This window comes from Anabrus simplex, chromosome 1, assembly GCF_040414725.1.
Source record: "Anabrus simplex isolate iqAnaSimp1 chromosome 1, ASM4041472v1, whole genome shotgun sequence".
NCBI classification, from domain to species: Eukaryota; Metazoa; Arthropoda; class Insecta; order Orthoptera; family Tettigoniidae; genus Anabrus; species Anabrus simplex.
In genome coordinates this window covers 1,477,520,802-1,477,537,333 of record NC_090265.1, presented here as the reverse complement: position 1 = coordinate 1,477,537,333, position 16,532 = coordinate 1,477,520,802, and the positions used below count along the sequence as shown (strand labels likewise).

The window sequence follows — 16,532 nt, the reverse complement described above, 5'->3', positions numbered from 1 at the left end:
AAAGTCTACAAGAAGAACATTAGTTCACGGTTAGAATATTATAAATTATTCACTTGAAAGCCAGGGTCCAGGTTGCTCTTGGCTTTGTACCTCCTCTTCATGTCCACAAGGCTTACGACGATTGGAGCTCACCTTTACATTTTAGCCTTCCATTTCGTTACCCTGCATCAGCGCCCATATGCCAGTTTGTAGGGGGGGGTCAGACCTGTGTTCGGTCACGTGACTGCTCGAGCTTGCTTCGAACAGGCTCGAACCTCAGCGCATAATGGGTGGGCTCGATCCCGCTCGAACACGGGTATCGTTTGCCTATCACTAGCTGTAGCCTGAGTCAGACTCCGCCTTCGGTCACGTGACTGCTCGAGCTTGCATCGTACGGGCTCAAACCTCGGCGCGTATTGGGTGAGCTCAATCTCGCTCAAACACGGGTATCGCTTGCCCATCATTAGCTGTAGCCCGAGTCGGACTCCGCCTTCGGTCACGTGACTGCTCAAGCTTGCTTCGAACAGGCTCGAACCTCGGCGCGTATCAGGTGGGCTCGATCCCGCTCGAACACGGGTATCGCTTGCCCATCACTAGCTCAAATACGTCAGCCTCATGTCAGTAGATTTAATGGCACGCAAAAGAACTCCTGCGGGACTAACTTCCGACACCTTGGCGTCTCCGAAAACAGTAAAAGTTGTTAGTGGGACGTAAAGCCAATAAAATTATTATTCTTTCTTGGCCCTAATGTTTCCCCAGCGCTTTAAAGCGAGGATGTAAGGGATGTTTATTTCCTGTTTGGGGCCATGACCATAGAAGTAAAGAACTCCTTTGTTCGTTATTGGCTTTACGACCCACTAACTATTTTTTTGGTTTTCGGCTATGTTTTCTTTAATAGACCATCTTCTTCTTCTTCGTCTTAATCTGTTTACCCTCCATGGTCGGTTTTTCCCTCTGATTCAGCGAGGGATAACACCTCCACCGCCTCAAGGGCAGTGTCCTGGAGCTTCAGACTCTGGGGGGGATACACCTGGGGAGGATGACGAATACCTTGCCCAGGCGACCTCTCCTGCTATGCTGAACAGGGGTCCTGCGGGAGGATGGGAAGATTGGAAGGGATAGACAAGGAAGAGGGAAGGAAGCGGCCATGCCCGTAAGTTAGGTCCATCCCGGCAATAGCCTGGAGGAGAAGTTGGAAACCACGGAAAACCACTTTGAGGATGACTGAGGTGGGAATCGAACCCACCACTACTCAATTGACCTCCAGAGGCTCCGTGGACCCCGTTCTAGCCCTCGTACCACTTTTCAAATTTCATGGCAGAGTCGGGAATCAAACCCCGGCCTCCGGGGGTGGCAGATAATCACACTAACCACTACACCTCAGAGACGGACTAATTGCCAATCAATGAATAAATTGATGGTTCCATAACGTAATGCTTACGCACGTAAAATCGGTATGAACTGTATACCTCAACAGTAGAGTAACTTTGTAGACCCTGTCCAGGCGGACATTCTGAGCCTTTTACCGGTCTAATGCCAGTGGCCGTCCACTGTGCTATTCATGAAAAACAAAACTGAGCCTATTAAGAATATTTCACTTGCATATGGCGACGCCGTTTTATGTGGAGGTGTCTCCCCCTCATTTGGAATGGTGACATTCGACGAAGGAGGAAGATTATGAATTTTTAAGTGTCTTATCATCATCGATGTACTTTTACTATCTTTTTTAATATTTTATCACATCGTGTGCATTTTACTCGTTTGTCTGGAAGCTCTTCAAAGTAGTCCCAAGTCCATGACCTTTTTCTACCGGCCATTGTCTGCTCTGTCTGAAGTAATAAATTTGTCTATTATAATAATGTATTACTAATTATTAATGAGAAAATAATAACTCGTAGCATACAAAAAACATATTAACTATCGGTACTTGAAAGTAACGATTAACAACAATAAGCCTGCAAAACACAACAAAGTTATACAGAAACACATTTCTGAAAAGCGGACAAAATGTAAAATGCAAAGGTACATATTAACGAAATAAATAGCTTGCCATAAAATTGCTTTTACCAATCTTTTGTTCGTACTGCCAGAAAGACTTAACAAATGCTTTTTCCGTTCTCTGAGAACATTGTGTTCACCACTACACACACACAAATATACTGACGAGGGAACATATACATGTGTTACACTCGGATTCGGTTGAAATTTGATAGGAATATTCATAGGAGGTGGTAGAATGCTAAGGTGAAAACTGCATGTGCCCAGCGCAAGTTTAAACGCCAAAATTGAACAAATAAATATTCGTAAAATTAGAAGTGCCGCGGGAGTATCGGGGTGTGGCAGAGAGGTAGGGAGGAGCGAAGCAGCGGGCGTGAACCAACCGGGCTGCGTCGAGCTGCGCCAGCAGCTAGGCAGCGTATAGTTAGCGCGTTCCCCTTAAATTCCCAATCAGATGTGCAAAACGTACATATGAAAACAGCATATGAAACAAGTGTACAAAGGATGATGTTTGAACAGCGATGACAATAAGGTTTGAAAAATTACAATGAGTAACAAGAACTCGGGAGTGAATTTTTCAAACCTTATTGGCATCGTTGTTCCAACATCGTCCTTTGTATACTTGTTTCATGTGCTGTTTTCATATTTACGTTTTGCACATATGATCAGGAAGTTAAGGGGAACGCGCTAACTATACGCTGCCTGGCTGCTGGCGCAGCTCGTTACAGCCTGGTTGGTTCACGTCCACTGCTTCGCTCCTCCCTACCTCTCCGCCACGCTCCGATACTCCTGCAACACTTCTAATTTTACAACTATTTATTTGCTCAATTTTGGCATTTAAACTTGCGCTGGGCACATGCAGTTTTCACCTTAGCATTCTACTGCCTCCTACAAATATTCCTACCAAATTTCAACTGAATCCGAGTGTAACACATGTATGTCTTCCCTCATGAGTGTACCTAGTAGTAATCTAATACGACGAATAGTCCGTCCGTGCTCCGCTTAATCGATGAGTGGTGTTGCCTGACAGTTCGAACAGGTTCGATACGGCATCGGGCCTACGTAGCGTATCGGGCCGACTCAAGCCTGCTCGAACTTCCGTATCATTCGCCCATCACTACACGGTAGTTACCACAAATGCTTTGATCGCCCTTTTTGAAGATGGTGACTATGATAGAGTTCTTCATGCTGGCAAGTACGTATTTGGTATCCCATATCTTTAGGATCAGAGAAAAGAGCCTCGTTTTGAGAGGTGGGCTTCCTTTAAGCATGAGTTCTAGAGGAATATTGTCTGGTCCCAGAGCCTTTTTAGGTTTGATACTGAGAAGAGCTTTGTTATATTCATGAAAGGTTGGTGGCATTGACATCCAAGGTTGCATAGGATGTTGTGGGACATGCTGAAGAACATTTTCAGCAGCAGTGGAACTGTGGTTTAAAAGTGAAATGAAGTGCTCTTTCCAGGGTCTCAGAATGTCTTGATTGTCTGTAAGAATGGTGGTGTTGTCGGCAGCTTTCGAATTTCCCGATGAAGCTCGGACAGGTCCATAAATCTATTTTAGTTCAGCACAGAAATTTTGCAGGTCCCTGGCATCTGACAAGTTTTGTAGCTTTTTTGGCTTTTTGTTGGCACCAGCTGTTCTTTATTTCTCTAATGTTGGTCTGACATTTCTGCTTCAGCTCTTGAAAACGTGATCTCTTCAACTGAGAAGATGGATCTTGTACTGAGGATAAAAAGGCATCCTGCTTGGCATTGATAATGTTGATTAGGGCTTCATTATTATCATCAAACCAGTCTTGTCTTTTCCTTTTCTCAAAGCCAATAGCACATTCTGCTGATTGCTTGATGATTTTTTGTAGTGTGATCCATTGTACTGCTAATACAGAAGAAGCTTGTTCATGTAATGTGTAAAGCTGGTTCTTCTGAGCACTGTCGCCCCCTTTTTATCAGGCTTAAAATATTAACAGTTATAAATCTATATATTTTGATCTCATTATTGTATGTTAAAAACCATCTGAATGAATTTACCATCAGGGAAAACATCCATCAACACAATACTCGTAATAAGGGTAATATTGATGCCCCAAGACACAGACTGGTGAAAACAGGTAACTCACATAAAGTAAATAGTATAATATTTTTTAATAAATTACCATTCTCTGCACAGGATGTGTCCATCAATAATTTTAAAAGAAAACTGTATAACTGGATGTTGGAAAATCCATTTTATGACATAAAGGAATTCTTAGAAATGAAAACTGTTAATATTGACTTTTAATACCTGTATATAGATAATAGAAATAATATTGTAGTATTGGATGACAAAACCTATTTCATGTAAATGATCAATGGTGCATAAATATTCTTATTCACAATCTACGTCATTTGTTGACTGGGTTGTGTGACAAGTGGTTTAAAATTGAATTCTGGTATTCAGAGGCAACAGCCTCATTGTGAAGTTTAACAGTGTTGAATTTTCTTCTGGAAGGATGCACGAGATGGACACTGGGTTTCTGATGGATAGTAATCCTGAGCCGACTAAGAAGAAGTTTATGGCCTGTCCAACAGTCATCAATGTTTCTAGTAGTCTTTGTAATCAGAATATCTCTTCTGTCGTGTTGCCTGGTTATGGCATAGTTAATAAGGTGCCAGTGCTGTGGATAATAGGTAGAATATAACAACAGAATTTTAATTTTCCTTTGAATCCTAGAAAATCCCACCTATGCGTATGGGTTTCTTCTGATCATTTTTCTTACTATGAATAAAATAGGAAGAAAATAATGGGTCCACCTATTCAATACAAAACAATGCTATAATATTAATGACAACATTTAAATATTAACTGGGACCGGTTTCAACGCTTATTCCAAGTCATCTTCAGCCAAAAAAACTCTAAAAAACGGACATTGACATATTTAAAATAACATACAAAACAATGCACAGTACACATGAAAATATAAATATCTTGTGAATGATTGAGTTAAGATTTAAATGATTAATCGTGATCTGAAATCACTTCTTACAACACCAGTTTAAAATGAACAAAATTAACACCATTCTTTAAATCACTGCTTAGTCCTGATAGTAACTTTATGTTCTGGGTTCACATTCGCGTCGCCGAAGTTCAATGTACAATAAGAGTTTGTGTCGATGTTCAAGAACAAGCACAGGTTTTCTATAGTCGAAACATACAAAAACAAAATATAAGATCAAAATGGCCGTATTGAAAAGTTAGGTGCCTTGAAATTTAAAATGAATAAGGCCTAATATAATACTGAGTGAAAATAATCTTGAAGAAATTCTTTACTGATGTTGTTGACTCTTTCCAGTAGTGCACTATGTCCTACTATGAAGTATTTCTACAACTGTATCCACAGTAACCCTATAGTTGTTGCCTGCGAACTACCTTCACTGTTCATAAAAAAAGTCCGGTGGTATTTGAAGATGCTCAAATACGTCAGCCTCGTGTCTGTAGATTTACTGACACGTTAAAGAACTCCCGCGGGTTTATTTTGGATCTCTTAACACTACCAGAGCCCATCCACACATCTCCATAACCATACTGAAGTCTGTGGCGAGTTTTAAAAAGGAATTTAATGATAGGGTGTTTACAAAAAAACATCCCTGTCAACCATTTTTTAACAACTGCCTGTGTGTGACTGAAGCTAATGACATTACAGTACCTCAATCCATTAAGTTTGTAATTTGGAAGGCTGCAATTGGTTACACTGTACTGATGGATTTACTGCAAGACCTATGTATCATCATCATCATCATCATCATCATCATCATCATCACCATCATGGCAAATTAAATGGATGGATAAATGAATGAATTAATGAATGAACACTACCAAACCAAACTATGATGTGAAACCCCACTGTTTAAGAGAGATCTGGATCTACCAACACCAGTTCTTAAGCAGTTAAGAGACCTCATACTACCCAGTCCTTGCAGCCAGCTGGAAGATGTTCTTGTGGTTTCATCCACCCTGGATTTGATTTTAACAGAAGTCTTGATTTATCTCAAGATCCTTCGAAGGGTTAGCAGTATGGGGGAAACTTTTTCTGCATTTTAGACTAGAGTGGTGGCTGATAACCGTACAGTGGGTGGGCTTCACTGTTGTTAACCTTAAGACGTTCATAAACAGCAGCAACTTCTAAAGCAAATCATGGAGGTGTGCAATGCCAGAAAAAACAGTATATCTTCTATATAGGAGTTGGTTTTAAACAATCCGTGATCATCATGCATGTCACAGCCGAGTCTACATTTCTGGCATACGTTGATTCATACTATACTGTAATGTACAGGACAGGCATATTCTGTAGCAGAATAACAGAGAGCTAAGGCTGTGGTGTTCAGAACTTTGTGTCTTGGCACACTTGTTTGTACCTCTTAGCTCCCACAGGATGTTATATCTAGCAATGACCTTTGTTTGATATTACAGCAGTGTTTTATTTATACTGAGAGAGAAAGTAATGGCTGCGTTTTGCATAAAAGATGCAAGAAGTCCATGTAATATAATTCTAGCCTCATAAACAAAAGTTCTACCGCTATACCATTGATATTATAAACTTTCTGCTATACGAGCATGCATCAGGCACATTATGTACAAAATTAATGAAATAATTTGCAACATGCAGTTTTCACATTACAGTAAACCACTACTCACTGCTGTCTCGACCATGGAGTCATCTTGATATTCTTCATACAAGGCCTCTATCATCTTTTTTGCTTCTCTCTCATACCTTCCAGGGTAATAGTAGTTGTAAGGAAGTGGAAGAGCTTTAGCATACCATGGCCTTGTTAGCTCCAGATAGTTTTTACTATCTATCCACCTGATAACATAAGAAGTTTTTTATAACAAATCTAATAACTAACTAACTAAATCAATCAATCAATCAATCAATCAATCAATCAATCAATCAATCAATCAATCAATCAATCAATCAATCAATCAATCAATAACTACATGTTATGAAGGAGGAAGCATTTTGACTATTATATATATAATCATTAGGAAAAACAATATACAGTTTCTAATGTTGACTGTCAGTCAGTCCTTAGAAGAATACCGTACCTATGATGTAGGGTTGGTGGCACTATATCCCTGTTTCAGCACAGTGTGCCGGTGCACAGTTATGATCCGCTGTTCCGGAACACGGAGCGTGAGTTGTTCTGGAACATTCTCAAGCGAAACGGAGACAGTGACTCGCTGTCCCGTCAGAAGCGCCACTATGCACTTCACCTACTAGCTAACTGTCGATACCGGCAGTGTGCCGTCATATGCTGGAATGGTCCGTGTTCTGTCGGTATCCTCTTTGTTCTGTGAGTTCCGTTGCACCAGCAACTGGCCTTCGGAACATGCGGATAACTTAATGCGTTCTGTTTTGTAAGAGTGTTTTCACTGAAGCCTAGTAATATATACTGTACAAAAGACTGTAAACTTATGATAATGTCACACTGGAGTCCTGTTTAAGACTTTTTTTTCCCTAGAATAAAACCAGACAGAGTGACATGCAATTTATGTTCTTCTACTTTGTCTGCAAAGGTATCTTCAACCAGCACAATGACCAGACATTTGAAACTTAAACATCCTACAATTTTTATTTTCGTGTTCTGCATGTATAGGCCTAGTTTTATTTTTGATCTCCAGTTCCGCTTGTATATTGTGTAGGTAAATAGAGTACTGACGAGTATTTTTTCAAATGTCGGAGTATATTTTTAATTGGTGAAAATAACACTGTGACATTTGTAAACACATCTGTTGCCAGTGTAATTGTGACAGGTATATTTCAGAATGAATGAAAACATTCTTATCCTAAAAACAACATTTAGACATGATTTTCAGGGTGCCTATAACAGAGTTCACGAAGTTCTCTCTACTGTGCAGTTACTGTCCAGTGTCCCGGCACAGTGCACCGAAACACTCCACCTCAAGCTTCTAATGTTTCAGAACAATTGACTGTTCTGGTCTCCCCAACCCTACTATGAAGAAGCTGAAAGCTAAAATGAGATGAGATATATCATAATTTATAAAAATTATTCACTGATTTCTCATCTTCTCTTTGAAAGTAGGTGAATAATTCTTATTTTAAATAAATAGGGAAGTGAACTTTTCTAACCACTAATTTTATTTCTAAAACATAGCTGCTATTGTTTGGTTAGACTCTCAGCCAAGGTTATTTTATTGTTCGATATGAGTAATTTCTCAGCTATCATGTCCACATTAAACCCAGTGTTTTACCCTTGTATTTTCTTCCCATTGCATTGGAAACTTGATTTCTACCAACTCTGCTAGCAAAGATGTCACCGGTGTAGAAGGGTTCAAGTGCAATTTGCTTAATGTAAAGATGCCTGCTGCCAATAATACACTATGTAGCCAAAAGTCTCTGGATACCCCACTGAACACACACTGTGCAACATCTGGCTATGTATCCAAGGGTATAAAAGTGCATCATAAACACATTTTCTGTCAGAATGAGTAATGTAGAGAACTGAGGAGTTTGAACGGGGCACGGCTGTAGGAACTCTCAAGCCTGGGCAGTCTGTTAGAGAAATTTCACAGAATTTACATGTGCCCAGGTCCACTGTTAGTGATATTACCATGAAGGGAAAACATCAGAGAAGCACTTAATCCAATCACTGCTGTGGTGGATCTAAAAATGAACCAATGGGTACTGCCAAACTTTAAAGCATACTATACAAACCAATTGTCAGACATCCTTGTCAATTATTGCAAAGATCTTCAGTTGCAGGTCAGGAACAGAGGTTACTGACAGAATGATCTGTTGAGAAGAGAAAGGACTAAGTTTTCAGGGCTATGCTGCTGCCCAGAAGCCATTGATCATGCAAACGAATACAAAACATAATACTTGTGCAAACAATGCCATCATTGGTCTTTAGAGCTGCAGAAGAAGGTTTTATGGACTGATGAGTCACTGCATATGCTGTGCCACTCATAGACATGTGTGAACCTGTTGGATACATGGTGAATGGTATTTACCTGAGTGTTTAGTGGTGAATGTGAAATTTGGAGGCAGAGGTGGGATGATCTGGGGTTGTTTTTCCTGGTTTGGGTTCAGGCTGTTAGTTCTGGTTGATGGCACAATGAACGCAGATATTTACAAAAGCATTTTAGATACTACCATGCTTCTCATACTGGCAACAATTTAGAATATGCTCAGCATGATAATGCTCCTGTCCACAAAGCGAGGGAGACTGCATCGCGATTAGAAAAATATCAGGCGAATGAGCTGGACTGGCCTGCTCAAACAAATTTTGCCTTCTGTATATGAAAATTAGTAGAAAGCCTCCCATGAAGATTACATGCTGTAAGAGTAGCAAAAGCGAGTTCTTATACAATATTAATTACATGGGTTCATGTCCAGACATTTTGTCTCAACAATGCCACAAGGACTTTGTAACACATTTCAGGAAAGGCACATGAACTTAATGTCATGTTTTCAAAAATTCCACATCACAATTGTCACAATTACATTCTGTATGTTTCTATGGTAAAAAAAATATTTGTTTTTCGGCTGGCCACTCGCAATTTCATTGTCTTCTGGAACAAAATTTATTACCATTTCTAAGGAGGGTTAGAAATGCACATACAATGGCTACATGAGGACATAATATGCAAAAGCCGCTAAGTACACATTGACAAAATTTTCATAAATTGAGAAAAACGTGCCTCTGTTCTACAATTTGTACTTACTGTGTGTTTTGGACAAGTGAGCAAAGAAAAATAAACATATACCTATTATTTGTGCTGTAAATATGGATTTTATTTTGGACTTGGAGGGTTTTGGTTGGAATTCTGTCATGTAGATGAATGAGAAGCTAAGTCTCTGCAATCAAGTATTTTGCATTAACAATGAAATATTTTAAAAATGACAAGCTTTTTTTAAAAATTGTAAATTCAAGAATAATGGTTAATTGAATTAGTTATGGTTCACCAAATAGATCTTGACAATCAAAAAACATTCACATTGTTTTAAACTCTCAGATCAGGCACACATTCACTCCCATTCCCGTCAGGCAGGCTCATCTTCCACTAATTCAGATTGATTTTCTTTGGAAGTATTGATGAGTTCCTTGTAGAATTTGAGGCTCTCCATTCCATTCCAAAGTGCTTTTTCAGTAGGTTGTCTATGTCTGGGAGTTTGTTTTTTCACTTGGACACCATTAGGAAGAATATTAAGAGTACTGTTCCTTAATCTCTTTCCCTTCTTGAGAATACTTTTAGGGATACATAGATCAGTGCGTAATGTGCTTCACCGTGAACTGTAACTCCACTGCTTGTTTTTCTCAGTATTATTCTCTTGATTTGAGATATCTTGAAATTCCCTGCAGACAGTGGTTTCTGAAATTCTTTGCTGACATGGAAGTCATTGTTTATAAAATGAACATTTCCAAACTGTGAGTGAATTTCACCATACTCTTGAAGATGGATTATGCTGTTTTCTTTTTCCTGATGACTTTCTCTATGTGTTGCAAGTGATAAAAATCATTGTTATCCGTATTGAAGATACTGAATGTAGGATGCTAAAAGGTTTGTTTTGTCACCTATTCAATACATATAAATTTTACAATTTAGGAATTTATTATTGATTCCACTTGAGACATGTTTTGCCCTTCATTGAGGGCATCATCAGTCAAATTATCTCCTCAAGGCAAAAATCAGGTACCTGGTTAGTAGTTGACATGCACAAATTAATACATATTATTAATACACATTACAAAAATTAAGTAAGAGAAACAGTTGTACAATAGTGATGGTTGAACATATAGGTTTATAGAATAAGAAGGCAGCACCAATGCGTAGAATTAAAATAGTAGAGTTCGGCAGTGGTGCTCCGGAGAACAGTTAACGCAATCATAGGAAAATATAAAGTTTTAAAAATATTTACATTATAACAATCAAAGGAGAAAGGGTGTAGTGCTCGGCGTCAATGTTTGTAACCAAAAAATTAATGTCAATGGTTGGTAACTATACAGTATTTACATTGTCCAATTGAACAGTTGAAAATAAAGTTTTAAAAATATTTACATTATAACAATCAGGGGAGAAAGGGTGTAGTGCTCGGCGACAATGTTTGTAACCAAAAATTAATGTCAATCGTTGGTAACTATAGAGTATTTACATTGTCCATTTGAACAGTTGAGAATTTTACAATTTATATACATATTTACATAAGAGCAGCTTGGTGAGCAAGGATATAAAAAAATCTAGTACCAAGTGTGTCCTGTTGTTTTAAAGGTTGGAAGAAGAATGTAGCATTGACATTTCAGAAATTTGCAGAGTGGTTTATCTTAGTTAAAATCACCGGGGGTAGGGAAATATTCCATAGCCAAATGAGGTTTATAGGCATCAAGCTGAAAGTTGTCTGGTTGCAGCACTGAGATCAGTACAGAGACTGGTCAGTGTGGATGGAGACTCATGGGTATTCAGTGCGTCTGAATGGCAACAATGATGACAGTTTTATTGTAGGTAATTGCTTATTAGGAATATGTTGTGGGTTGAAACTTTCGCTTATTCTTTTTGTTGACTTCTGTAGCTTCGAATGTTATGTGAAGACATCGGTGTGAGATGCCGGTGAGACTAAATTGATATTATTCCGTGGAAAAAAGTATGACTGACCTCGGGATGAAGTTATTGTTTATTGTTGCTGGTCTAGTGAAATAGAATAGAGTTGCTTGTGTTGTGAACTGCAGTGGAGAGATTAGAATATATACGGTAACTGCAGAGTCAGAGCGTTGTAGCTGGGATGAGGCATCTTCTCATTCTGACTGCGAAGAGGAGCCGTAGAGGTGCGCCATATTCGTGCCGATGTGCGCTGGGTTCTGGCGTGTTGTTGAAAGTTTTATTGTATGAAGTGGAAGTTATCTGTAATGAGATGTTAATAGTATTAGTTGGTGTGTAAGAAAGGTTTATGGTAAGCAATGAAGAGTAAATGTTATGTTACATACCTGATGTGTCGCTGAGAGGGAGTTGTTTATGAGTATTGGTGGACTATGAAGGAGGCTCAGTCGGTAATACGCACATGCGGTTGGCAATGGCGGCAATTACTTACCATAAACATTTCTTACACACCAACTAATACTATTAACATCTCATTACAGATAACTTCCACTTCATACAATAAAACTTTCAACAACACGCCAGAACCCAGCGCACACCGGCACGAATATGGTGTGCCACTACGGCTCCTCTTCGCAGTCAGAATGAGAAGATGCCTCATCCCAGCAACAACGCTCTGACTCTGCAGTTACCGTATACATTCTAATCTCTCCACTGCAGTTCACAACACAAGCAACTCTATTCTATTTCACCAGACCAGCAACAAAAAACAATAACTTCATCCCGAGGTCAGTCATACTTTTTTCCATGGAATAATATCAATTTAGTCTCACCGGCATCTCACACCGATGTCTTCACATAACATTCGAAGCTACAGAAGTCAACAAAAAGAATAAGCGAAAGTTTCAACCCGCAACATATTCCTAATAAGCAATTACCTACAATAAAACTGTCATCATTGTTGCCATTCAAACGCACTGAATACCCATGAGTCTCCATCCACACTGACCAGTCTCCGTACCGATCTTGGTGCTGCAACCAGACAACTTTCAGCTTGATGCCTATAAACCTCATTTAGCTATGGAATATTTCCATACCCCCGGTGATTTTAACTAAGATAAACCACTCTGCAAATTTCTGAAATGTCAATGCTACATTCTTCTTCCAACCTTTAAAACAACAGGACGCACTTGGTACTAGATTTTTTTATACCCTTGCTCACCAAGCTGCTCTTGTGTAAATATGTATATAAATTGTAAAATTCTCAACTGTTCAATTGGACAATGTAAATACTGTATAGTTAAAAACATATCAGATGTAAGGCTTTTCGGGCGTTTGCTCTATTAACCAGCGTTTCGTCTTAGGTCTGACACTAGACTTGTCAGAGTGGGATGTGTCAGACCCTACCCACTGACGCTGGGTGTGTGCAGGTGAGCTTATCAGAAGCCTATTTATGAGGCACAGTCTGATAACTGCATACGGGAGATAATGGAGATAACAGAGCAAGCGCCTGAAAAGCCTTACATCTGATATGTTTTTGACATGCTATATACCGGGCGAGATGGCCGTGCGCGTAGAGGCGCGCGGCTGTGAGCTTGCATCCGGGAGATAGTAGGTTCGAATCCCACTATCGGCAGCCCTGAAGATGGTTTTCCGTGGTTTCCCATTTTCACACCAGGCAAATGCTGGGGCTGTACCTTAATTAAGGCCACGGCCGCTTCCTTCCAACTCCTAGGCCTTTCCCATCCCATCGTCGCCATAAGACCTATCTGTGTCGGTGCGACGTAAAGCCCCTAGCAAAAAAAAAAAAGGACATGCTCTATTGGTGAAAAATATCTAATTCCCTCCATGGGAATTTAGAATTTTCCATTTGGAATTGCTAGGCGGGCAATAATTCCATTTTGGAGATTTATCTCCCGTATGCAGTTATCAGACTGTGCCTCATAAATAGGCTTCTGATAAGCTCACCTGCATACACTCAGCGTCAGTGGGTAGGGTCTGACCCGTCCCACTCTGACGAGTCTAGTGTCAGACCTAAGACGAAACGCTGGTTAATAGAGCAAACGCCTGAAAAGCCTTACATCTGATATGTTTTTGACATGCTCTATTGGTGAAAAATATCTAATTCCCTCCATGGGAATTTAGAATTTTCCACTGTATAGTTACCAACCATTGACATTAATTTTTGGTTACAAACATTGACACCGAGCACTACACCCTTTCTCCCCTGATTGTTATAATGTAAATATTTGTAAAACTTTATTCTCAACTGTTCAATTGGACAATGTAAATACTGTATAGTTACCAACCATTGACATTAATTTTTTGGTTACAAACATTGATGCCGAGCACTACACCCTTTCTCTCTTGATTGTTATAATGTAAATATTTTTAAAACTTTATATTTTCCTATGATTGCGTTAACTGTTCTCCGGAGCACCACTGCCGAACTCTACTATTTTAATTCTACGCATTGGTACTGCCTTCTTATTCTATAAACCTATATGTTCAACCATCACTATTGTACAACTGTTTCTCTTACTTAATTTGTGTAATGTGTATTAATAATATGTATTAATATGTGCATGTCAACTACTAACCAGGTACCTGACTTTTGCCTTGAGATAATTTGACTGATGATGCCCTCAATGAAGGGTGAAACATGTCTCAAGTGGAATCAATAATAAATTCCTAAATTGTAAAATTTATATGTATTGAATAGGTGACAAAACAAACCTTTTAGCATCCTACATTTCTCTATGTGACCAAATACACGATCTGCTGGTAAAAATGAGCGTCTGGTCACTGGGTAAACAATTTCGAGGCTCTCAATACCAGTGGGAGCAGATTCAAACAACCATTTTGAACACATTGACACCATAAGTGTTTTTATTCTGTCCTCCACGCCCATCTGCTACTAATCAAATGCACCTGATGTTTGTAAAATCAGTACTGGACAGTCTATGATACACTGCAGAGGAAATTTCATTTACACCCTTGTTCCTGTCACACAATGACCATCGGTACATCAACACAGTTTCTTTGTTCAGCTTTGATTGGGGAAAGCCCTCTACTATCGCAAAATTATAAACGTACAGCTGTCTACTGTAATAGCAGGACTGGTCAGGAACTTTTGGCACTGGAATGTTTTTTGACAGTCAAATGACAAATCTTTCAGGTCAGGTTTAATGCCTTTCAGTGCATCGTCAAATGCTGAGGCCCTCAGGCGATGCACTCTGAGTTCTATCATCAATTTTATCTTTACAACATTATCTTTTTCATGCTTTATTCTCTCCTTCAAACTCGAACTAACTGATGCTTCAATGCTTTAAAGGAAGTGTCCTTAAAATTATGTCATTATATGAATTTTTTATCCAAACAGTGTTATGTGGCTGAAGATTTTTATAATATACGAAACATTTACCACTTTTAACCAATAAGCAATTTAGTGTATCAACAACGTGGAAAATAAAAAATACTTAGTTGTGAATCCTGTGGACTTGGCGGTTCTTCCTTGTCAAGACCTGATGAACTTGGCTATTAATGCTTGAAACTGCAAATTTCTACAAGCATTTAAACAAAAAATGGCAGGTTTTGCTTATGAGTAATTCTAATAAAGATTTCTTTATTGCGCACATATGGGCGTATACAGATTCAAAACATCAGAAATTGGACTTGGCAGGTTTTGCATATTATGTCCTCACATTGTTACGAGATCTTTCTTCTCTTACCTGATGATATTTTCTCCGCTCCGATTTGGTGCTCCTTATACTACGCGGCGATATGAACTGTCTACTTGCCAACATGTCTTACTACTGCTGAGACTGTAGCCTCTCCTTGCGCATCCACCGTGACGTCATCGGCCTCTAGTAAGTTCTAGATAGCGCTCCCCTGCCATATATATACTCCCCGTTTATTTCTTTCGCGGAGGACCTGTGATTCAACTCTGTAAAAGCAGTGGGAGCTGGACTCTGGACACGGCTGGACTGTGTCAATTTTAACTTACTTCGTACTTCAAAACTGACTGGGTGAGCAGATACTTTTTATTACTATCTCATTTTCATAAAAGGCCTTATTTTCTTGGCTTGTGCTTTGCCACAGGTGTGCATTCGAACTTTAGTCCCTTCAGGACTTATCATAGCCTTGGTGCACTTAACTTTGCAATTATGACATTATTATTTGGAATGTGGCGGCCAAAGTGCTCTGGACTGGCAATATAATAGTGTGGTGTGGTGAACTTTGTTTCGCGTCATTTCGTGTTGGAGACTCGGCAGCCTGATTCCTGATCGATTTCCCATCCCTTTGTTGTTACTTCCTTATTTTTCTTTTCTTGCTTTGGTCCTTACTTCCTGCTTTCCTCCACCCCCCCCCCCCCTTTCCCTTGTTAGTACAACTTAATCAGATTGTATGAGAAACACTGGTATTTTCTGGTCTGCTAAAATTGTTGCATGTCTCTTGTTTACATTTCGAACTTTCTAGTAATTACCCCTTCCCAGCGCGTGTGCTAATGCTTTGCAGGACAAGATGTTATGCTACCTGTTCGCTCGTTAGTCTAGGGAATGCTTCCTACTACTTATAAGAGATTGATTATCTATATTTAAAATTTTTTTAGGTGTGTTGAGGTTGTAAGTTTCATGTCCAAGTCTATTACAATAATAATAAGAATTCGCGTGGTTCTTCCTTTCACGATCTGTGTTTACCAAAGGTAAGGGTGATACCAAGAGTAGTTCCTCCTTTATTGTATCTGTAAATATCTTGAGCCAAAAAAAAAAAAAATCTAACTGTAACTTCCATGGTTCCCTTTGTTCTCGTTTTGATGTATGTTGATGATAGATGTTAATAGATATTAGATGCTTACACCAAAGATAATAAGAAGCAACTGTGTAATTCTGCTTTTTCTCGTACCTGGATGTATCTGCGATAGATATAATTGCTTGCATGATTTGCGTTAAACCTGAAGAGGTTTTATTT

The 16,532-nt window shown here is 39.2% G+C and overlaps 1 protein-coding gene across 3 annotated transcripts in view; it reads right to left on the bottom strand.

Moving 5' to 3' along the window:
* The window catches only part of LOC136858425 (metaxin-1), a 236,578-nt gene that overhangs the window by 147,205 nt on the left and 72,841 nt on the right, over positions 1-16,532 (bottom strand). For all 3 annotated transcript variants that reach the window (XM_067137956.2, XM_067137955.2, XM_067137954.2), the window contains exon 4: positions 6,648-6,813. In XM_067137956.2, coding sequence (XP_066994057.1) covers positions 6,648-6,813 — 166 coding nt within the window. The remainder of the gene's footprint in view (positions 1-6,647; positions 6,814-16,532) is intronic.